Genomic DNA, 25,074 nt, shown 5'->3' with positions numbered 1-25,074 from the left:
ATGGTCTCTCGACAACAATGATAGATGCCAGATGACAATGGAGTAGGATCTTTGAAGTGCTAAGAGAAGATAAATGACAACCCAGAATTCTCCACCTGGTTAAACTATTACTCCAGAGGGTAAAATAAAGATATTTTCAAGAAGATGAAAACTGAGAGCATTTACCACCCACAGCCTTTTGTGGAAACAGCAGGCCTGTGAATATTCAGAAATTCACAATTTGAAGTTAAAAAAGCTTAGAAAACCTGAAGTTGTTTTTGCTGATTTTTCAACAAACTCATTTGGGGGCAAACTTGATCTGGACTAGTTTATGAGGCTATCTTTGGTCTTTATTTATATTCCTTAGTGTAAGGATATGTTTCACTGTGGAAATTTTAATATGCTTGACTATGGGCAGCTACCCCAGCCCCATTGGTGGTGCTATATCACATCTGGTTTGTGCAGCATATTGCCTTTATAAAATCCAAAAATTTGTCGATTCCAAAACAGAGAGGTCCAAAGTGATAAGTGATTGTGGACCTGTCTTAAAGGATGGTGTACTTTAGCAGGAAAACAATTGAACCAAGAGGGAAGGAACAGAATGAGAAACAATAGTGAGCGAGGTAACATGATATGTTGGTAAGTGTAATTAACTATTGATCTTTAAAAATAATTATTTTTTACATTTAAAAAGATGGAAGTCAAAAGAAATAAAGCACATCCAAATTGGAAAGGAAAAGGTAAAACTATCTATTTGCAGATGACATTATCCTACATGTGGAAAATCCCAAAGAATCCACAAAAGAGCTTCCAGACCTAATGAACATCAGCAAAGATGCAGGATATCAAATCAACATACAAAAATCCATTGTGTTTTTATAAACTAGCAATCAGTCATCAAAAGGAAATTAAGAGAGCAATTCTATTTATAATAGCATCTAAAAGAATTAAATACTTAGGGATAAATCCAACCAAGAAAGCAAAGGATTTGCACCCTGCAAACTACAAAACACTGCTGAATGAAATCTAAAAATACCTATAAAATTGGAAAGACATTGTTCGTTGATAGGAAGATTTAGCATTGTTTAGATGTCAATACTATCCAACTAAATCTACAGATTTGATACAAACTCTACCAAAATTCTAACAGACTTTTTCAGAGAAATGGAATAGCTGATCCTCAAATTAATATGGAATTGCAAGAGGTTTCAGAAAGCCAGGATAATCTTAAAAAAGAAGAAAGTTGGAAGACTCCAACTTTCTAACTTTGAAACTTAATACAAAAACTACGGTACTTAAAACAGTATAGCATTGGCATAAAGACAGACATATAGACTACTGTGATAGAATTGAGAGCCCAGAAACAAACCCTCACATGTATGGTCAATTGATTTTCAACATGGGTACCATTCATTGGGGAAAGGACTGTTTGACAAGTCCTTCCAGAAAGTGGTGCTGGGGAAACTAGATATCCACATGCAAAAGAAGTTGACCCATACCTTATACCTTATATAAACATTAACTCAAAATGATCAAGAACTTAAACTTAAGAGCTAAAACTATAAAACCATGAGAAGAAAATAACTGAATGTCTTCATAGCATTATAATTGACAGCAAACCAAAAGCATGGGGAAAAAAATAAAAAAATAGATAAAATGGACTTCATAAAAATTAAGAAGTTTTTGTGCATCAAAGGGTACTATCAAGAAGGCAAGAAAAAAACCTGAAGAATGAGAGAAAACATTTTCAAATCATATATCTTATAAGGGATTCATATCCAGAATATATAAAGAACTCCTACAACTCAACAACAAAAAAAGTTCTTAAAAAATGGGCAAACAGGGCAGTTGGGTGGCTCAGTCAGTTGAGCGTCCAACTTACGGCTCAGGTCATGATCTCCCAGTACGTGGGTTTGAGCCCCTTGTTGGGCTCTGTGCTGACAACTCAGAGCCTGGAGCCTGCTTCAGATTCTGTGTCTCCCTCTCTCTTTGCCCCTCCCCCACTCACGCTCTGTCTCTGTCTCTCTCAAAAATAAACATTAAAAAAATTTTTTTAGGGGCACCCGGGTGGCTCAGTCAGTTAAGTGTCTGACTTCAGCTCAGGTAATGATCTCGTGGTTCATGAGTTTGATCCCTCCATCAGGCTCTGTTCTGACAGCTCAGAGACTGGAGCCCACTTCAGATTCTGTGTCTCCCTCTCTCCATTTGGCCCCTCCACCATTTGCTCGTTTTCTCTCTCTCTCCCTCTCTCTCAAAAATAAATAAACATTAAAAAAATTTAGAAAAAAATTTTAATGGGCAAAGGACTTAGACATTTCTCCAGAGAAGATATACACATGGCCAATAAGTACATGAAAAGATGCTCAACATGGAAATACAAATCAAAACCACAGTGAGATACCACCTCATACCTACTAGGATGACTATTTAAACACACACACACACAGGAAAAGTGTTGGTGAGGATTTGGAGAAATTGGAACCTTTGTGCATTGCTATGAGAATGTAAAATGGTGCAGCAACCAGGAAATACAGTTTGGTGGTTTCTCAAAAGGTTAAACATATAGCTACTGTATGGCCTAGCAATTCCACTTCTGGGTATATACCTAGAAGAACTGAAAGCAGGATATTTGAAGAAGAGATATTTGTATACCAATGTTCATTAAAGCACTATTCATTATAGTAGTGCAACCCATGTGCTCATTAGCAGATCAATGGATAAGCAAACGTGGTATACATACATGGAATATTATTCATCCTTAAAAAGGAATGAAATTTCATATAAATCACAACATGGGTGGACCTTAAAAACTTAGTGAAATAAGCCAAACACACAGGGAAAAAATTGTACAATTCCACTTATAAGAGGTACCTAGAATAGACAAATTCATAGAGACAGAGAGGAATAGAGGTTACGAGAGTATGGGAGGAAGGTCGAGGGGGGAGTTACTGTTTAATGTATATAGGGTTGTTGTTGGGGATAATGATAAAGTTGTGTGTATAGATAGTGGTAATGGTTATACAGCATCATGAATGTATTAAAGCTACTGAATTGTACACTTATAACAGTTAAAATGACAAATGTCGTGTTATGGTTAAAATAATAAATATTATAAACATTTTACCACAGTAAAAAAAAGTTTTAAATTTAAAAAGATAGAAGTCAAATTCTGGAAAATAATATCAGAAGATGAGAAGAGTGCTCATGGGTTATTTAGAGTGTGCTTTGGTTCTTGTCTTGCTTTGGAGAGTAACAAAGATAATGAGTGATTTGGCATTTTAAGAAATGTGTAGCTACTAATTTGGAAAGATATGCATCCATGTTTATCACAGCATTATTTACAATAGCCAAGATATGGAAGCAACCTAAGTGTCCACTGATGGATGAATGGATAAAGAACATGTGGTATACACGTACAGTGGAATATTACTCAGCCATAGAAAAGAATGAAATCTTATTATTTCTGACAACATGGATGAGCCTACAGGGTATAACGCTAAGTGAAATAACTCAGAGAAGAACAAAACCATATGATTTCATTTATATGTGGAATCTAAAAAACAAAACAAATGAACGAATACACATACACTGTAGAGAGTAAGATGGAGTCACTCATGTCAAGCAGGGGCCTGTGTCAAGCAATGATGCAAACATGTAAGGGTACTGTAGCTACCAGGTAACAGCCAGACCAGCACCAGCTGACCACACCCCAGAACTGATAACAAGCAGAAGCAGAGGAGGTGTGCAGGGGCCCAAGACTGATTAAATCCCTTTAAAAGGGGAAGATTTTTGCAGCAAAATGTCACTCCTCAGACATTGAGGAGACACTGACCCCTCTATGTCTGACCACTTCAAAAAGGCAGCATCTGCGAAAGCTCTGTCCGATTGATCTCTGAACAGAACTGGGATCGTCTGAGGCTTGAACAGAATAAGCAGTAAGTGCTGAGAGCTGACCCGGACCAGACTGGACTGGACTGTGGCCTTATCTCAACTACACACCCACAGACTGACTTCAAGTTTGGTTCGTTAACTTCCTACCCACTATGTTATGTTTGTTGTGTGACTTGTCTATGTCTTTTGCTCTGTGTGTTGTGTAAGAAGCCAAGTTAATCACATGGTGAAATGTCATTTGAGTTTGGAATCCTGAACCTGCTTTATAATCATGTTAACCTTGCTTTGTGACTGAATAAAGCTGACATTGTGGAAACATATAACGCGTGTGTGTACCTTCATAGCGTGCTCGTGACATATACAAATGGCAACAGTCTCATAAATACAGAGAACAAATTGATGGTTGCCAGAGAGGAGGGGGAGGGAGATGGGTAAAATAGGTGAAGGGGTTTAAGAGTTACAATCTTCCAGTTATAAAATAAATAAGTCATGGGGATGAGAAGTACAGCATAGGGAATATAGTCAACTGTAATAATTTTATATGGTGACAGATGGTGACTACTCTTACCACGGTGAGCACTGCATGATGTACAGAACTGTCGAAATCACTGTCCTGTACACCTGAAACTAATGTAACATTGTATGTCAGCTATACTTCAATAAAAAAAAAATGTGTAGCTAAATATGTATGTTTAATGTTTAAGAGGAATTCTAAGAAGTTACAGATTCTGTCATAGCTTCCGATCTAATGGCGGGAGGAGAGAGAAAAGTAAAAAAGAAACAGCTTTACTAACACAATAGAAAGCAGGAAAAGAAAAACAAGTCAAAGAAGAATAATTTATGGAAAAGATAAAATAAGATGGCAGAAATTAATCAGATAGATTTTAAAAACCTCGCTTTTTAAAATACAGAGACTGTAAGGTTGGGTAAAAAAAATCCAGCTATATACTACTCACAAGAGAAATATCTGACACAAAATGACCCAGGAGAATGGAAATTAAAAAGCACAGTAAAAGATATGCCAGGCAAATACTGATCAAAACACAGTTGAGTATTGCAATATTACAATACAAATAGCAGACCAAAGTCCTGGACTTTTTTTTTTTTATTTATTTAAAAAAAAATTTTTTTTAACATTTATTTATTTTTGAGACAGAGAGAGACACAGCATGAACGGGGGAGGGTCAGAGAGAGGGAGACACAGAATCGGAAGCAGGCTCCAGGCTCTGAGCCATCAGCACAGAGCCTGACGCGGGGCTTGAACTCACGAACCGCGAGATCATGACCTGAGCCGAACTCGGACGCTTAACCGACTGAGCCACCCAGGCGCCCCCAAAGTCCTGGACTTTTAAAAAGTTTATAAAATGCCAACTTTTAAGTATTTCCAGTGTGGCTAACTATAAATATAAATCTGATAATTTCTATCTAGTATTGTGTATTTTTTTCTGATCTTTCTAGATAAACTGCCAAAGGGATTTATAGAGTAGTATGTACTATGTGTTAGATAATATAATGGAGGCTAAAATGAGTACAACCTAATTGCTTATTACATAGAACTTATAGTCTAGTAGGGGAAATAAGTCCAATAACTTAAAAAAAATTTTTTTTAATGTTTATTTATTTTTGAGAGAGACAGAAAGCAAGCAAGGAAAGGGCAGAGAGAGAGGGAGACACAATTCGAAGCAGGCTCCAGGCTCTGAGCTGTCAGCACAGAGTCTGACATGGGGCTTGAACTCACGAACTATGAGACCATGACCTGGGCCGAAGTTGGACACTCAACCGACTGAGGCACCCAGGCGCCCCAGTCCAATAACTTTTTAAAAAGGCAGCAGAGGGGCGCCTGGGTGGCGCAGTCGGTTAAGCGTCCGACTTCAGCCAGGTCACGATCTCGCGGTCCGTGAGTTCGAGCCCCGCGTCAGGCTCTGGGCTGATGGCTCAGAGCCTGGAGCCTGCTTCCGATTCTGTGTCTCCCTCTCTCTCTGCCCCTCCCCCGTTCATGCTCTGTCTCTCTCTGTCCCAAAAATAAATAAACGTTGAAAATAAAAAAATAAAAAAAAAAAATAAAAAGGCAGCAGATTGTGAGTAGCAGTAGTTAGAAGTAAGTCGTGGTGGGAATTGCGCATGAGTGTAGAATCGGGGAAGAATCTTCTTGCAAAATGTGGCATTTGAGATGGTCCTGAAAAACTGGGTAGAAATTTTAACAGATGGAGATAGGGAAAAGATATTTCAGGTTGAAGAGAAACAGTAAAGCCTCGAGCAATATATTGTATTTTCTGCTTTTTTGTTATAGCCATCTTATGTAAAATAATTTCCACTGATTATATTAAGATTGTCTATTGACTCTTTAAGTAAAGTGATTGTGATCTCCATACTGACCAGCTGAATTTTATTGGTAGGGATTATCTAAAGGCAGTAATGTAAATACAATTATAAATCTTTTTACTGTATTCAGTATTATATGTCCTTGGCCTATCAGTTTGTTTTTTAAAATTCCTATTTTATAACTTCTTATGTAAATTCTTATCTGTACAATGAGTCTCAGCCAGAGTCTTCAATGCATAAATTATTCCCTAGTTTTAAAAAAAGATATTTTAAAAAAGCTACACTAAGGATATAATTTCACTAGTATTAGTTTCTTTACAGCCTAGACTATGACCTAGACACCAGCTTTTTTCCCATGGGGGGTATGAAGCATACTTTGGGACTAATTCTTTTCTCGATAGCTTCATAAATTTAGACTAGATTGTTATCATTTTAGACGTCATTTGCTAGAAATGTGACCTACCCCATTTACCTGTAACAGCTCATTTGCTTTATTTTTCATTTTCCTTTGCTCAAGACAATAGCATTGCAAACTGCATGGTTAGGTTAACACTTTCATTGCTTTTTAAAAATTGCTCCTCTAACCTAATCCTTCACCAGATGTTTTCCTCATACTTCCTCATAGTGTCTCAGAAGTAGATTTCTATGCTAGTTTTCCACGGGGAGAAGAGTAGGTAATTTGATTTTTCATAGTGTTATTAATATTAACAGGAAGAAGCTAATTTTATCTTAAGTGATAACACACTCTATATTAAAGACAGGTTAGATGTTCCCCTCAGAACTTGGTCAGGAAAAAGGAAAATGGAACAGATGGCTCCTGAAATTTTTTCTTGTTTGGTTCAGAGATTCAGATCCTTCCCTCCTGCGCCCTCCCCGCGCCCCCCCCCCCCCTTTAAATGGTCAGCAAGTGAAAAGTGGCATTTGGAATTTCCACTGTCTCTCCATTGCTTTGCCATCTTTAGTTTAATGCCTGTTTCTCTACAAAGATTAACACATTTTCCACTCCTGATATACTTGTCAGGGAATTTAGGAGTTTTCTGGAACCTGAAGTCTGCCTTTGGTTGTGATGATTACTGGATAATTGCCTATTCTTTGGTGGAATTTCCATTTTTAGATTACGCCAGGCTCTACAGCCTTTCTTTCTCTGGCAGAAGAACCCAAAAGCAATGGAGTATGTTTTTTTCCCCTTCCCCGGCCCAGCTTAAACAATGACTCACTTGGGCTCTGGGGCTTTGCTTCATACTGTCATTCAGGGGCCACTTTTTACCCTTGTTCTTATTTGCCTTTAGTGTTCTGTTTGCAACCTTTCATTTCCTTTGGCACATTGACTTGCCAAAGGAAAGTCAGAGAGGTATACATCACCCCCAAACTGGAACAGACAATCCAGTTATGTCCCTATGAGCCATTTTGTTCTCATGGCAGCTGATGTAGATCAGAGACAGTACAGAAACAATATCTTTAAGGAAATATAATTCCAAATGTGGCAGGAGAAGTATTCTCCCCAAAAATACAAGTGCCAATGTCATCCAGTTAAAGAATGAAACATTTCCCTCTATCTGAAGTGTTCCAGTGACTGATGAAAAGTCCCTCAGTACATATATGTCGGAGGTGGGAAGCACACAGAGGAATTGGACTCCAAGAGTTTTCAGAAGGATGTGGTTACATGAAGAGATTTCCTCATTGAAAGACTTCATCTAATCTGTAGTTCAGACTTTGTTGGAGAGAATAGATTTTCCGCCTTTTGGGCAGTGGTTCTGTCTGGTCTTGAGTTTTCACTCTGATTCCAGCCTTCCAAAAACTATCCATCTAATGATTCCTTGATTTTTCTCTTTGCAGTTTTAACAGTGTGTGTCAGGGAACTCACATTCTCTTTCGGGAATTCAGCTTCATCCAAGCAACCCCTCACAACAGGGCATCATTCTTACGGGCCTTCTGGAGATGCTTCCGAACTGTGGGCAAAAATGGCGGTAAGTCTTCCCAAATTCTTTTCTTGCCTTCCTTTCTTCTAAACTTCTGTCTCTCTTTTGTTCCCATAAATACTATTTGAGTGACTGGTATTTGAGGCTCTAGGAACACCTTACTTTTGAGGAGCTATCTGTCTGTGTCACAGACACTACTACCATTACTAGTACCATCGTCATCACAAGGCTACCTATTAGGAGCCAAGTGGAGTTCTTAGCACTTTATGTATGGTCATTCATTCATTCTTCACAACAGCTCTCCATGGTAGATATGATCATCCGCGTTATAACTAGTGAAACCAGGGCTCAGAGGGGTTAAGTAACTTGACAGGGTTGTACCCCAAATGCTGGGGTGGGATCCCTACCTAGGCAATCTGGCTCCAGAGCCTTTGCTCTTGGTAAATATTAAAATGCCATGCAGGGGGCACCTGGGTGGCGCAGTCGGTTAAGCGTCCGACTTCAGCCAGGTCACGATCTCGCGGTCCGTGGGTTCGAGCCCCGCGTCAGGCTCTGGGCTGATGGCTCAGAGCCTGGAGCCTGTTTCCGATTCTGTGTCTCCCTCTCTCTCTGCCCCTCCCCCGTTCATGCTCTGTCTCTCTCTGTCCCAAAAATAAATAAACGTTGAAAAAAAAATTTTTAAAAAATAAAATAAAATACCATGCAGTAGATTGAAGAAATGGTGCGAATACAAAGAAGGAAACTGCTGAGTGGGGGTGAGGGAACCCTATGGTTAGAGAAAGGGGAGCAAGTAGATTAGAGGAGGTTCTCCTGAGAACTGGTTGTTTGGTCTAATTTGGGAAGGAAGAGTAAGAGTTATCCATATGGATAAAGGAGAGAAGACATTCTAGTAGAGCATGTGCTGTGATGTAGAGGCATAAAAGAACCTGAGAAGATCAGAATGGCTAGAGTTTGTGAAGGGCATTAGGGGAGATGAGCCTGTGAAGGAATGGAATAGTCAGGTCCTGAAAGACCATTTTTGCCGTAAAAATAGAAGTTGAATTTTAGCTGTAGGTTAAAGGATTTTATTCAGAAGAGTGGTGTGATGATATCTGAATTCTAGAAAGATCATTTGAAAGGCCATTTCCTATCGAAATGGCTTAGAGGGTGAGTTTGGAGGCAGCGAGCGTGGTTAGGAGACTTGCAGTTGTGAGAAATGACAAGAGCCAAAACTAAGGCAGCATCCACGGAAGGGGCACTTTCAGAGATCAAATCCAAAGGATTTGGCGATTGGTTTTGGCACATAAGGTGAGTGAGAAGAGCCCTGATAAATTTCCAGGTAATTGTACACTCACACTGTGCCGAAATCATTACTCCCATCCATCTCCAGAACTTCTTCACCTTCCCCATTAAGCACTCTCCATTTCCTCCCCTGCCCCCAGCCTCTGGCAAGCCCTGTTCTACTTTCTGTCTCTGAATTGGACTACACTAGGTACCTCGTGTTAGTGGAATCATGTAATACTTCCCTTTTTGTGAATGACTGACTTCATTTAACACAATGTCCTCAGAGTTCATACATGTTGTGACATGTGTCAGAATTGCCTTCCTTTTTAAGCCTGAAGAACACTCCATTGTATGTATCCACGTTTTGTTTATCCATTCATCTATCAACAGACACTTGGGTTGCTTCCTCCCTTTGACTAATGTGAATGAAATGGCATGTTAAGTTTTTGAAAAGTTGAAATTTCTAGGGACGCAGTGAAAACACTCCATGAAGCAGCAGGTAATACAAATTAGTTTCTAGAAATACAGATTTGGGGAAGTAGAATAAAGTTTACTAATACCAGATTTTCATTTCACCTTATAATCTTTGAGACAAGAGCTAAATGCACTAGAAAATACAAGTAATTTTTATATTTGCATACTTTTGGTTTGGCATCTATGATTATATTCCAAGGAAAATTAAGAAAAAAAACAACACTGATTGAAATAACTATTAAATAAAGCAGTTTCTGTAGTGATCCTACCTGAGAGTAGAGAAAGGCCTAAACTATTTCCTCATTTACTTAACAGATATTTCTGGTAGACTTACCACATGCTTGGTGCTGGGGTATAGTAAGTGAACAGGTACACGCCCTGATCTCATTGAGTTGACAACATCCTCCACCCGGCTCTCATGATGCTACTGCTACTTTATATATAGCTACTGAGCCTTTTATTTCTTTTTTTTTCAACATGAAATTTATTGTCAAATTGGCTTCTATACAACACCCAGTGCTCATCCCAACAGGTGCCCTCTTCAATGCCCATCACCCACTTTCCCCTCCCTCCCACCCCTCATCAACCCTCGGTTTATTCTCAGTTTTTTAGAGCCTCTTATGGTTTGGCTCCCTCCCTCTCTTTTTTTTTTTCCCTTCCCCTCCCCCATGGTCTTCTGGTAAGTTTCTCAGGATCCACATAAGAGTAAAAACATATGGTATCTGTCTTTCTCTGTATGACTTATTTCACTTAGCATAACACTCTCCAGTTCCATCCACATTGCTACAAAAGGCAATATTTCATTCTTTCTCATTGCCAAGTAGTATTCCATTGTATATATAAACCACAATTTTTTTATCCAGTCATCAGTTGATGGACATTTAGGCTCTTTCAATAATTTGGCTATTGTTGAAAGTGCTGCTATAAACACTGGGGTACAAGTGCCCCTGTGCATCAGCACTCCTGCATCCCTTGGGTAAATCCCCAGCAGTGCTATTGCTGGGTCATAGGGTAGATCTATTTTTAATTTTTTGAGGAATCTCCACACTGTTTTCCAGAGTGGCTGCACCAGTTTGCATTCCCACCAACAGTGCAAGAGGGTTCCCATTTCTCCACATCCTCTCCAGCATCTATAGTCTCCTGATTTGTTCATTTTAGCCATTCTGACTGGCATGAGGTGATATCTCAGTGTGGTTTTGATTTGTATTTCCCTGATGAAGAGTGACATTGAGTATCTTTTCATGTGCCTGATGGCCATCTGGATGTCTTCTTTAGAGAAGTGTCTATTCATGTCTTCTGCCCATTTCTTCACTGGATTATTTGTTTTTCAGGTGTGGAGTTTGGTGAGTTCTTTATAGATTTTGGATACTAGCCTTTTGTCCAATATGTCATTTGCAAATATCTTTTCCCGTTCCGTCGGTTGCCTTTTAGTTTTGTTGATTGTTTCCTTTGCAGTGCAGAAGCTTTTTATCTTCATGAGGTCCCAATAGTTCATTTTTGCTTTTAATTTCCTTTCCTTTGGAGATGTGTCAAGTAAGAAATTGCTGCAGCTGAGGTCAGAGAGGTTTTTTCCTGCTTTCTCCTCCAGGGTTTTGATGGTTTCCTGTCTCACATTCAGGTCCTTTATCCATTTTGAGTTTATTTTTGTGTATGGTGTAAAAAAGTGGTCTAGTTTCATTCTTCTGCATGTTGCTGTCCAGTTCTCCCAGCACCATTGGTTAAAGAGACTGTCTTTTTTCCATTGGATATTCTTTCCTGCTTTGTCAAAGATTAGTTGGCCATACTTTTGTGAGTCCAATTCTGGAGTCTCTATTCTATTCCATTGGTCTATGTGTCTGTTTTTGTGCCAATACCATGCTGTCTTGATTACAGCTTTGTAGTAGAATCTAAAGTCTGGGATTGTGATGCCTCCCACTTTGGTCTTCTTCTTCAATATTACTTGGCTATTCAGGGTCTTTTGTGATTCCATACAAATTTTAGGATTGCTTGTTCTAGCTTCCAGAAGAATGCTGGTACCATTTTGATTGGGATTGCATTGAATGTGTAGATAGCTTTGGGTAGTATTGACATTTTAGCAATATTTATTCTTCCAATCCATGAGCATGGAATGTTTTTCCATTTCTTTGTATCTTCTTCAATTTTCTTCATAAGCTTTCTATAGTTTTCAGCATACAGATCTTTTACATCTTTGGTTAGGTTTATTCCTAGGTATTTTATGATTCTTGGTGCATCATAAAAGCCATTTGTGAAAAGCCCACAGCTAATATCATCCTCAATGGGGAAAAACTGAGAGCTTTTCCCCTGAGATCAGGAACACGACAGGGATGTCCACTCTCACCGCTGTTGTTTAACATAGTGTTGGAAGTTCTAGCATCAGCAGTCAGACTACAAAAGGAAATCAAAGGCATCAAAATTGGCAAAGATGAAGTCAAGCTTTCACTTTTGCAGATGACATAATATTATACATGGAAAACCCGATAGACTCCACCAGAAGTCTGTTAGAACTGATACATGAATTCAGCAAAGTCACAGGATACAAAATTAATGTACAGAAATCAGTTGCATTCTTATACACTAATAATGAAGCAACAGAAAGACAAATAAAGAAACAAAAAAGAGGTTAGAGTGGGAGAGAGCCAAAGCATAAGAGACTCTTAAGAACTGAGAACAAACTGAGGGCTGATGGGGGGTGGGAGGGAGGGGAGGGTGGGTGATGGGTATTGAGGAGGGCACCTGTTGGGATGAGCACTGGGTGTTGTATGGAAACCAATTTGACAATAAATTTCATATATTTAAAAAAAAAAAAAAAGAAACTGATCCCATGCACAATTGCACCAACAAGCGTAAAATACCTAGGAATAAACCTAACCAAAGATCCAAGCCTTTTTTTTCCTAAAACTGTCTACCTGGTATCTTATTAGCTCATTTCTACTGTCCTAAGAAATAAGTAAGGTAGGTATTATTGTGCCCATTTTATAAGTAAATTGTGTAACTTGCAGAAGGATTGCAGAGTAAGTAAGTAAGAAAGTTGGAAATAGAACCCAGATTTACAAATATGCTAATATGCTATTTCTGCTATTTTTATTACTCCAATCATGACTTCTGTGACATGTAACTTAAAAGATTATCCATCTTAATTACATTATTGTACAGAAAGTACTTAGTGTACTGAGAAAATAGCATCATCTCCTTTACAGAAGATATGCACTAGTGGACAAAAATCAGAGTGGACTCGATTTTAAGTGAACTACCTCAGAGAAACTAACCCATTGGTCTCTACATAAACAAAACTTGGGAGCTGTGAGTATACAGATGAAGTCTGTAGTATTTCCTCAGAACCCGTTTTTCCCAATCCTTTCCCAGTCCCTTAGCTGGTCAGCAAGTATTTACTCAATACTCACTATATTGCAGAATGGTACATACACCGAGAGCTGGTTTCTGTGAAATAGGCACATGGAGAGAAGTATGGAAAACAGTCTTAAGGCATCCTCAATTCTTTTCCTGATTTGGAAGTGGGGCCTCTTCAAGAATGTATTTACTATCACAAGGGATCCATATAGCATTTGGACTCTGAGCAGATGTGGGTTTCTTTACCTTTCTTATAGCAGCTGCCAGTGATTCATCCAGCTGCTAAGAGGAAGCAGCTCCAAGTTCTCCCTGTTTTTCCTGTGCCATAAACAAGATCTAGATTTTATGCTGGATATCGATTGTTATGCTTCTTCTTAATCAGACAGCCTCTGAGTTCTTAAAGACCAAATGCAACATTTGCATCTAGGTGATCCTAAAATCTTTGGTTAAACCATTTTTAACATATTCTCAGTTTCTTCCAGGAAACTTTAGAACATCTTTCAGTCCTGGAATGTGTGAGTCCCCAATTTTAATCCAGAATGAGCAAAAACACTCAGAGGCAAAGTTCCAACAGAAAGTACTTATTAAGCCCCATTTTCTCAATTAGAATGCCACGTACTCGGCTCCTGCTTGATAGAGCTGCTACTCTATTGCTCTTCTGCAGATAACTTCCTTAGAACATCATGTACATATTTTAGCATTATCAAGAAGAAATTAGCTCTTCTGGGAAACAGCAAAAGAAGAGCAGAGTTGCAGCATAACATATCTAAAAATGAAGCCACCTGTGGAAAACTAAGGACCTGATCCCTTCTGGCAAGAAACAGTTTGTCCCAGTTTTTAGCAAGTATAGGGATCTAATGTCATTTCTGCATGACTGAGTCCTGAATGATGCTAATTTTCCTGTGTCTGAAATTCAAATAAGCTCATGAAGATTATAGTGAACCTCTTGCTATCAAGGCAACTTTAGAGTCTTGGAAGCAAAAAGATCTATTCATATGTAATAAGACTTTAAAATTCAACTTCTCACTTTGGTATTTCTTTCAATGTGAAAAATTAATCTCAATTTTCAAGTCTGGCAAAGATTAAAATTCCCTGAAGGAAATCTTCACTTCTGCTTAGGGATATTAGCTCAAAAGAGCTTTTGTCCAAGGTTTATTTTTACAGTTTGTTAGAATTTAATTTTGAGCTTTGTGCTTTTACAAATGAGTGTGTGTGTGTGTGTGTGTGTGTGTGTGTGTGTGTGTGCGCGTGCATGCGCGCGCGCGTATTTCATTTAATAAAAGAATGAGGGGGCACCTGGGTGGCTCAGTCACTTGAGCGTCCGACTTCGGCTCAGGTCATGATCTCACAGTTTGTGGGTTCGAGCCCCGCATCAGGCTCTGTGCTGACCTCTTGCTCAGAGCCTGGAGCCTGCTTCTGATTCTGTGCCTCCTTCTCTCTCTGCCCCTTCTCCGCTCACGCTTTGTCTCACTCTGTTTCTCAAAAATAAATAAATGTAAAAGTAAAATAAAATAAAAAAAAAAAGAATGAGGAGCACTTCCTCTTCTGCCCTTGAGGAAGTACTTACTAAGGGAATTGTCACCCTGCCATAAACAACTAGAAAATTAGACAATGTATCTGAAACAACTCTTTGAGCCATTGAACAGTTAATATGGGGCTGTGGTCTCTGAGAAGCAGTTGCCAAGCAGCAGTATAGGAGAGGAGATCTAAAGAGCCCAGCAGTCTTACTCAGTTGAGGAGGCAGAGATTGGGGTTTGGAGAAGCCAAAGTGGCCAGAATTTGCAGGGCAGAGAACCAAAGAGGAAGGAGTTGCTCAGTAAGCTCCAAAGAGCTACAAGTGGGTATTTGAGTCTCTGGCTACAAACTCTGCACATGTGTGGGTTGGAAAAAGAACCACCAGAAACCAGTAGGCTAAACAATTCCTGGAGTATGCTCAGGGGTAAGAATAGTTCACACTGCTACCGGCCAAAGTGGAGAAACCTCAAGGTACGCAGGGCATTGACATTTGATAGAGTCCTCAGCAGCCCCAAAACAGAAGGGGTTAAACTGATCTCTCTGCAAGGAAATTAACTGTATACCAGACCAAAATTCAATGCTCTTTAGAGGAACACAGTAAAATCTAGCACTCAATAACATAAAATTCACAATGTCTGGCATCCAATTAAAAATTACCAGACATTAGAAGAAATAGGAACATATGACCCATAACCAGGAGAAAAATCTATCAGTAGAAACACAGACCCAGAATCAAAGACCTTCAAATAGTTATTTTAAATCATATAAATATGTTCAAGTATGTAAAGGAAAACATGCATATGATTAGGAGATAAATGGAAGATACTAAAAAGATCCAAATGGACTTTCTAGACATAAAAAATACAACATCAAAAATGAAAATAATGGGGGCGCCTGGGTGGCGCAGTCGGTTAAGCGTCCGACTTCAGCCAGGTCACGATCTCGCGGTCCGTGAGTTCGAGCCCCGCGTCGGGCTCTGGGCTGATGGCTCAGAGCCTGGAGCCTGTTTCCGATTCTGTGTCTCCCTCTCTCTCTGCCCCTCCCCCATTCATGCTCTGTCTCTCTGTGTCCCAAAAAATAAAAACGTTGAAAAAAAAAAATGAAAATAATGATAACGATAGCAATTAACATTTATTAAGTTGCTTCATATATACAATATCTAATTTTTCTTCACAATAATCCTATGTGTTAGGTAGATACTTTTATTTTCATTTTTACACAGAAAATGAAACTGAGATTTAGAAAGTTAAAGAACTTGTTGTAGGTCACAGACCTAGTAAGTGAAAAAAACCAATGCTGAAGAAGCCAGAAACCTGACTAGAAGGAGTACTTTTTTTTTTTTAAACGTGTTCTCCATCAAATAGTGTGTGAGATGCTTGAAATACAACTGAGTCAATGACAATACTTGCCCTCAAGGAGCTCATATTCCAGTAAAATAGTCTGGAAATCATTTCCCCAGAGTATAAGTGATTATTAAAGCCATGTAAAAGATTCAGTGATGTACAAGGGCAGAAATAGTTCTTCTGCAGAAGTTAGGAAAGGCTATAAGGGAATAAAGATAGTTGGGATGGATCTTGGAGTAGTAGAAAGCTGTTAAGCAAATAAGGAGTATATTCTAGCAAGAAAAAAACAAGGTTTCTGAAAGTATGATGACATGAAACAAAATATTTCCTTTGGGAAGCATAAGAAATTCATTGTGGCTGGTGCTTAGTACCTAAGAAAGAAACATCATCACAGCCAGTCAGTATGGCCTTATCAATTTGTGTGGTATTTTCACATATAAGACTGGCAAAAGCATGGAAAATAGAGTGAAAGGCGGGGATAGTAAGACCATTTAGGAGCCAGTATAGCAGAACAGGAAGTGGAAGGGAGATGAAGAGCTATTTAAGGTTGGTTTGACAGGACTTACTGATTGGGTGTGGGGTGTGAGAGAGAAGAGTCAAGAATGATTGCCAGGAGCACCTGGCTGGCTTAGTCAGAAGAAGCAACTGTTGATCTTGGGGTTGTGAGTTCGAGCCCTATGTTGGGTGTAGAGATGGCTTAAAAATAAAGTATCGGGACACCTGGGTGGCTCAGTCAGTTGAGCTTCCAACTCTTGATTTCAGCTCAGGTCATGATCCTAGGGTCGTGGAATCTAGCTCCGCATTGGGTTCTGTGCTCGCTGAGCATGGAGTCTGCTTGATATTCTCTCCCCCCAGCCCTCACCCTGTCTCCCTTCCTCTACCACTCTCCCCGACTCATGCATGCTCTCTCTTTCTAAAAGAATAAACAAACAAACATCTTTAAAAAAAAAAAAAAAGAATGAATGCCAGAATCTAAATTATTGCCGATTTCATCCCTCCCTCCCTCCCTTCCTTTCTTCCTTTCCTTTTTTTGTTTGTGTTTTTGTTTTAATTCTTTCACTTTTTATGTTTTATCCTGAATTCACTGTGATTTGTCTTCAGGGTCTAGGTACATTCAGTCATTCAACAAACATTTATGTATTAGTTGCTACTGATAAAGCAGAGTGAGTGGAACAGAAATTCCTGTTCTCATGGAGTTTGTGGTCTGATAATCAGAGATCTGAAAAAAAAAAAAAAAATCCCTGCATTCATGAAAGAAGATCACATTCTGGGAATCAGAGACAGTTGGTCTATATAAATCATATGATAAAAACTGTTTTTCCTAAAATACCTTTGTTATGGTGGCCAAAGTGATCTCAAGGGAAAATGCAGACAACTTAGGCTGAAATAAAGCTTTTGGTCTGACTTCTCTGTGTAACTGCCTCAAACTTCCACCCTGATTTTGCTGGTCACTAATCCTCATCCTCACTACTAAAAACCATTCTGTGAGGATTAACAGTGTTTACTTCAGGAGTGGGTGGCCGTCTTGTTTGAAATATTAAAGAGTATTTGTTACTTTAGTCATTTTTTAAACAAACAAACAAAAATCCTTCCATGTAATCTCTTCGGTCCTGTGGTTTCCTTTGGCCCGTCCTCCGCACCTGCTCCCCCAAGAGCTGCACGTGTCCATGTTTGCCCCAGAAACCTGATGTGGCCAATAAACTTCTTCAACCCCAAGTTCCTGGTTCCTATCCCCCATTTTACTTATTTCTTCTCTATTCTGATTTTCTTTTCTTTTTCCATTTTTACTTCCTTCTTCAAAACCTTTTCTCCAGGGAGAACATTGACATTTGATGTCACCTCAAATCTTTCACCTCTCTACCTCTAGTAGCTTTCATCTTTCCCTCTTTTTAATGTTCCTTTAATTTTTTTTTTTTTTCTATTTCAATTATTTGGGGGCTACCACACATGTCACACAAGCATTCCCGGAATGCTTTTGTCACCACCTCCTTTCCTACCCCACCCTCCGTGCCCTCCATGCATAATACCCTTAGGTTGCTAAACTCTCTTTATCCTTTTAAGCCTTAGTTTAAAGGTCAGCTCCTTAAAGGACCTTTTCTCTTACTCCCTTCCTGGTCTGAATTAGATCCCTTCATTATTCTTTTGCAAATCATCCTGTAACTTTTAGTCATACTGTTTATTACAGTTTCTGACTAAATATTTTTTGAATGGCCCTTTACTTAATGTCCACCTCCCTTATCAAATTGTAAGCTTTATGAGGGTAAGGAGCTTGTTTGCTTTGCCAGTAACTATTCTTAGCACCTAACATACATAAATGATTTCTTTTATGTTATTTAATACGAAGGCCCATCACTTCCCAATCCCTATGTAATCTGTGATTATTGAATGGATTATATTATCATCTCTTATATTAGAGGGTGGGGTTGCTTTTGAAAGAACTTTATACTCTTTTCAAATTTGTATCGGAGCCTTGATTTAAAATAATAATAGCTGCTACTTATTGATCACCTACTATATGCAAGGCACTAAACTTCATGTTCAAAGTGCCCCTCGAAAAACTGACCCATTCAAAGCTATACAATATCAATTGACCCCTAATTAAAATAATATTCAGTATCCTCTGGTGCTTCCAAACAACGATTAAAAGATTTAGATCATGATCTGTATGCAAACTTTAAACATTGGTGAGGATCTAACTAATAGTACTACCTCCATTTGTTTTGTATTCTGGGTGTCACATTTATGCTGTGAAAGAAATCACAAACTAGTGGTCATCTGACTACACAAGCTTTGGCCTGCAGTGACATTTTCTTTGGCTTGCACTGTTAAGAATATTTTTTTTAAGTAGATGCCAACCTTTAACATAAAAATCTCAATTCAGCTTCACTTAAAGAATGGAAAATCATGGGGTGCCTGGGTGGCTCAGTTGGTTGAGTGTCTGGCTTCAGCTCAGGTCATGATCTCATGGTTGGTGGATTTGAGGCCCATGTCTGGCTCTGTGCCGACAGCTCAGAGCTTGGAGCCTGCTTGGGATTCTGTGTCTCCCTCTCTCTCTGCCCCTCCCTGCTCTTTCTCTCTCTCTCAAAAAACGAATAAGCATTAAAAATTAAAAAAAAAAAAAAAAAAAAGAATGGAAAATCATCCCAATACCACGCCCACATTCCAACAGGGAGGCGGTTTCCCCGGGGCGGAGGTGCAGCTGCTGCCTTTAGACAGGGCATGTGGTGGCCTCAGATTTACCGCCATCCCCAGCTGCCTTGCTTCATCTGCTTATGTTTCCTGCCTGGCCCCTGTAGGCATTTGAGTTTGCTACCATTGCTACAATGCCTTGGTCCATTTGTAACCTCTTGAAAGGTAGAGTTACACGCTTAATTCAGAATGAGGAGTCAGGAGCTGATTCCTCCACTACATTCAGTTTCTCTTTTCTCCTTGTCACCGTGATGTCTCAAAAGATGTTCGAACAGGAAAGGACCTTAGCAGTCGTCTTGTCTTGCAACTAGGCCTAAGGGTTTTAAAATGTATTTATCCCTTGATTGTGGTCAAATATATATAACATAAAATTTATCATTCTGACCACTTTTTAAATAGGGAAATCTTTGGTGATAAAATATGAATAGCATAAAATTGAACAGTTTGACCATTTTTTAAAATGTTTATGTTTGAGAGAGACAGAGCATGAGTGGGGGAGGGGACAGAGAGAGGGAGACAGAGGACCCAACGCGGGCTCTGTGCAGACAAGCAGCAAGCCCGATATGGGGCTCAAACTCACGAACCATGAGACCATGACTTGAGCTGAAGTCGGATGCTCAACTGACTGAACCACCCAGGTGCTCCAAAATTGTAACCATTTTGTTTCTTTTAATTTTTTTTTTAATGTTTATTTATTCTTGAGAGATAGAGACAGCATGAGCATGGGAGGGGCAGAGAGAGAGGGAGACACAGAGTTGGAAGCAGGCTCCAGCCTCTGAGCTGCCAGCACAGAGCCCGACGCGGGGCTTGAACTCATGGACCGCAAGATCATGACCTGAGCCGAAGTCGGATGCTTAACCGACTGAGCCACCCAGGCGCCCCTTACCACTTTTAAGTGTACAGTTCAGTGGCATTAACTACATTCACATTGCTGTGCAACCATCACCACCATCCATCTCCCTCTTTTTTCATCTTCCCAAACTAAAATATTTTGCCCATTAAGAAACGACTGCCCATTTCTAGCCCCAGATTTTATTTCCTGTCTCCATGTCTTTGACTATTCTAGGTGCCTCATATAGGTAGAATTATGCAATATTTGTTCCTTTGTGTCAGTTTCTTAAGCCAAGCATGATGTTTTCACAGCTCATCCGTGTAGCATGGGTCAGAATTTCTTCCCTTTCTGGGGCACCTGGGTGGCTCCCTCAGTTGAGCATCCGACTCTTGATTTCAGCTCAGGTCATGATCTCCCAGTTCATGGGTTCGAGCCCCACGTTGGGCCCAGTGCTGACCGTGCAGAGCCTGCTTGGGATTCTCTCTCTCTGCCTCTTTCTCTCTCAAAAATAAATAAGTAGGCATTAAAAAAAAAAAAAAGAATTTCTTCCCATTCTACCCATTGTGTGTATATATCATACTTTGTGTATCCATTCATCTGTCACTGGACACTTGTGTTGCTTCTACCGTTTGGCTATTGTGAATAACACTGCTGTGAACCTGGGTATACAAGTAGCTGTGTGAATACCCTGTCTTTGGTTCTTGGCCATATACTTAGGAGTAGAATTGCTGGATCATATGATAATTCTATGTTTAATATCTTCTAAGGAATTGCCAGACTGTTTCCAACAGTGGCTTCACCATTTTACATTCTTACAGGCAATTCACAAGGGGTACTATTTCTCCAGATTCTCACCAACCCTTGCTATTTCCTGTTGTTCTGATAAAAGCCATCCAAATGGATACAAAGTAGTATCTCATTGTTTTGATTTGCATGTCCCCAGTGAGTAATGGTGTTGAACATTTTTTCACGTGCTTGTTGGTTATTTGGGGTTTTTTTTATGGGTTGCATTTTTAAAAAAATTATTTTAATTCCAATGTAGTTAACAAACAGTGTTATTTTAGTTTCAGGTGTACAGTATAATGATTCAACAGTTCCTTATATTACTTAGTGCTCAGCAAGATAAGTGTACTCTTGGGGTGCCTGAGTGACTCACTTGGTTGAGTGTCTGACTCTTGTCTTGGCTCAGGTTTTCATCTTGTGGTTGATGAGATTGACCCCCAAGTCAGGCTCTGTACTGGCAGTGTGGAGCCTGCTTGTTCTCTCTCTCTGTCCTTCCCCCACTTGTGCTCTCTCTCTCTCTCTCTCTCTCAAAATAAATAAACTTAAAAAAAAAAAAGATAAGTGTACTTTTAATCCCTTTCACCTATTTTGCCCATCCTCCCACCCACCTTTCCTGTGATAGCCATCTGTTCGTTCTCTATAGTTAAGAGTCTGTTTCTTGGTTTGCTTCTCTCTTTTTCTCCTTTGCTCATTTGTTCTGTTTCTTTTTTTTTTTTAATGGAGATTGTTTAATGTTCATTTATTTATTTTTGAGAGAGAAAGTGTGCAAACAGGGGGAGGGGCAGAGAGAGATTGGAGAGAGAGAATCCCAAGCAGGCTCCTCACTGTCAGCACAGAGCCTGACACAGGCTGGATCCCACAGACTGTGAGATCATGACCTGAGCCAAAATGAAGAGTTGGATGATTAACCAAATGAGCCATCTAAGTGCCCCTCATTTGTTTTGTTTCTTAAATTCTGCATATGAGTGAGATCACATGGTAGTATCTTTCTCTGATTGACTTATTTTACTTAGCATAATACTCTCAAACTCCATCCATGTTATCGCAAATGGCAGGTTTCGTTCGTCTTTATGGCTGAATAATATTCCACATCTTTTTTACCCATTTATCTATCGATGGACACTTGGTTGCTTCCATAGTTTGGCTATTGTAAATAATGCTGCAATAAACATAGGAGCACATATATCCCTCCAAATTAGTGTTTTTGTGTTCTTTGGATAAATACCCAGCATTGCAGTTACTGGATCATAGGGCAGTTCTATTTTTAATTTTTTGAGGAACCCCATACTGTCTTCCACAATGGCTGCACCACTTTGCAATCCCACCAACGGTGCACAACGGTTCCTTTTACTCCATATCCTCATCAACACTTGTTGTTTCTTGAGTTTTTGATTTTAGCCATTCTGACAGGTGTGAAGTGATATCTCATTGCGGTTTTTATTTGCATTTCCCTGATGATGGGTGATGTTGAGCATCTTTTCATGTGTCTGTAGGCATCTGTATGTTTTCTTTTGAGAAGTGTGTAAGTCCTTTGCCCATTTTTTAATAACATTGTTTGTTTTTTTGTTGTTGAGTTGTAGGAGTTCTTCATATATTCTGGATATGAATCCCTTATCAGATGTATAACGTGAAAATATTTTCCCTCATTCTGCAGGTTGTCTTCTTGCCTTTTGTTTTTTTAAGTTTATTTATTTTGAAAGAGAGAGAGAGTCTGAAGCAGGCTCCACACTGTCAGTGCAGATCCCAATGCAGGGCTCGATCTCACAAACCATGAGATCATGACCTGAGCCAAAACCAAGAGTCAGACACTTAACCAACTGAGCCACCCAGGTGCCTTTGTATTCTTGCCTTCTTAATGGTATCCTTTGGTGCATAAAAGGTCTTTATTTTGATGAAGTCCAGTTTATCTGTTTTTCCCTTTATTCCTTGCTCTTTTGGTGTTATATCTATGAAATCATTGTCAAATCCAATGTTATGAAGACATTGGGTTGTTTCCTTCTGACAGTTTTATAGTTTTAGCTCTTCAGTTTGGTCTTTGATCCATTTTGAGTTAATTTTTATTTTCGTTTTTTTAGAGAAAGAGAGGGAGAGAGAGAGCCGGGGTCTGGGGGAGAGGTAGAGGAAGAGGGAGAGAGAGAGAAGCCCAAGCAGGCTCCATACCCAGCACTGAGCTGGAAGCAGGGCTCCACCTTATGACCCTGAGATTATGACCTGAGCTGAAATCAAGAGTTGGACACTTAACCTACTGAGCCACCCAGGTGCCCTGAGTTAATTTTTTATATAAGATCAACTTCTTCTGCGTGTGGATATCCAGTTTCCCAAGCACCACTTGCTGGAAAGACTTGCTGAATAGTCCTTTCCCCAATGAATGGTACCCATGTTGAGAATCAATTGACCATAGATGTGAAGGTTTGTTTCTGGGCTCTCTCTTCTATTCCAGTGGTCTATATGTCTGTCTTTATGCCAGCACCATACTGTTGTAAGTACTGTAGCTTTGTTTTAGGTTTCAAAGTTAGAAAGTTTGAGTCTTCTGACTTCATTCTTCTTTATCTAGATTGTCCTGGATATTCAGGGCCCCTTACAATTCCATATGAACTTGAGGATCAGCTATTCCGTTTCTGTGAAAAGTCTGTTAGAATTTTGATAGGGATTGTGTTGAATCTGTAGATTTCTTTGGATAGTATTGACATCTTAACAATATTAATTCTTCTGTTATTTAACAAAAACTCAACTAAGTGAATTTTAAAGATCTAACTGGCTCTATTAATAGATTCATGAATCAGGCATTATCCCTTCTAACAAATATAGGGGAGCTTTGTTGAATTGATGAAAACAAAAAAATAAAAAATGTCTTTAAAGGTAAAGAGGGAGCAGAAAAAAGGAAATTATTCGCAAAAAATCCATTGTTTTAGGCAAGGCTCACTCTCCTAAGGGGACCAGAAGGGGTCTATCAGTAAATTTCCTTGTACTGACCCAGTAATTCCCATGGTTTACTGGTTAAAAGTTACATTTCTGGGGGGGTTGAAACTGCAGTTAGGTTAGGTATTAAGTCTTGGTTTACTGATATGGGACTTTAACATAAGTGACACCATTTGGGGCCTATGATTTTCTTCTTAACATTTCCTATCCATGAATAGAGGGTGTCTTTCCATTTAAGTCTTCTTTGAACTCATTCAGCAGTGTTTTATAGTTTCCAATATGCAAGTCTTCTACCTCCCTGATTAGATTTATTCCTAAGTATTTTAGTCTTCTCATGCAATTATGAATGAAACTGTTTTTCGTCGTTTCCTTCTCACATTTCATTGCTACTTTATGGAAATGTAATTGGCTTTTGTACGCTGTTTTGTATCACCCATCCTTTTGCAGATTCATTTACTGTTGTAATAATGTGTGTGTGTGAGAGAGAGAGAGAGAAAGTTCTTAAGGTTTTCTATACAGAAGATGATGTCCTCTTCAAATAGAGATAGTTTTGCCATTTCCTTTCCAACTTGGATGCCTTTTATTTCTTTTTCTCACTTAATTGCTCTGGTTAGAACTTCCTGTGCTGTGTTGAGTAGAAGTGGCAAAAGCAGGCATCCTTGTCTTGTTCCTGATGTTGGATGGAAAGCTTTCCAGTATTTGGTTTTAAGATAAAAGCTTGTCAAGAAAATTGTGATTCACACAGATTATTAGCTGCAGATACTTAGAGATTTGTTTTATAACATCTTGACATCCAGTCAAAAAAATTTTTTTCATTTAGTTATATGTCTAAATGTTCCAAAAAGGAGTGATAGTAAATTGTTGTGTCAAAGCTGAACAACCAATGGACCTGCCAATTGCTCACATTCCTAATTGTTGAGTAATCACTGGAGAAATCAATGAAAAGTTTTCTCAGCTAGTTTAAAATTTTTATTCTTTGGAGAAGAGTAAATGTGTCTTATATCATTATATATGAAATAACTGGTGTTACTTCTTTAAAGAATCAGATACCTCTGAGGCTGCTAGGGATTGAATTGTGTACCCCAAAATTAGTGTGTTGAAGCCCTACCCCCAAGGTGACTATATTTGGAGGGAGGGCCTATAAGGATGTAATTAAGGTTATATGAAGTTATAAGGGTAGGGCCCTGATGCAAAGGGATTAGTGTCCTTACAAGAAGAGATACCAGGGAGACTGTGCCCTCCTCTCTTTGCTGTGTGAGGACGCAGTGAGAAGGTGGCCTTTTTCAACCAAAGAGAG

At 39.2% G+C, this 25,074-nt stretch overlaps 1 protein-coding gene and 1 long non-coding RNA gene across 4 annotated transcripts in view; one reads left to right on the top strand and one right to left on the bottom strand.

Annotated features, from left to right (window-relative positions):
* CSTPP1 (centriolar satellite-associated tubulin polyglutamylase complex regulator 1) overlaps positions 1-25,074 on the top strand; it is a 202,245-nt gene that overhangs the window by 77,744 nt on the left and 99,427 nt on the right. For all 3 annotated transcript variants that reach the window (XM_086677525.1, XM_086677524.1, XM_086677526.1), the window contains exon 3: positions 8,029-8,159. In XM_086677525.1, coding sequence (XP_086533651.1) covers positions 8,029-8,159 — 131 coding nt within the window. The remainder of the gene's footprint in view (positions 1-8,028; positions 8,160-25,074) is intronic.
* LOC147576511 (uncharacterized) overlaps positions 10,447-25,074 on the bottom strand; it is a 63,418-nt gene continuing 48,790 nt past the window's right edge. Inside the window, exon 3 of the long non-coding RNA XR_015240843.1 lies at positions 10,447-12,233. This is a non-coding gene — a long non-coding RNA (uncharacterized LOC147576511). The remainder of the gene's footprint in view (positions 12,234-25,074) is intronic.

The sequence above is a fragment of the Puma concolor genome, chromosome D1 (genome assembly GCF_028749965.1).
Source record: "Puma concolor isolate L17-30 chromosome D1, mPumCon1.1.hap2, whole genome shotgun sequence".
Taxonomy (NCBI): Eukaryota; Metazoa; Chordata; class Mammalia; order Carnivora; family Felidae; genus Puma; species Puma concolor.
Note: the sequence above shows the minus strand (reverse complement) of the source record. Positions and strands in the feature narration are given on the sequence as shown.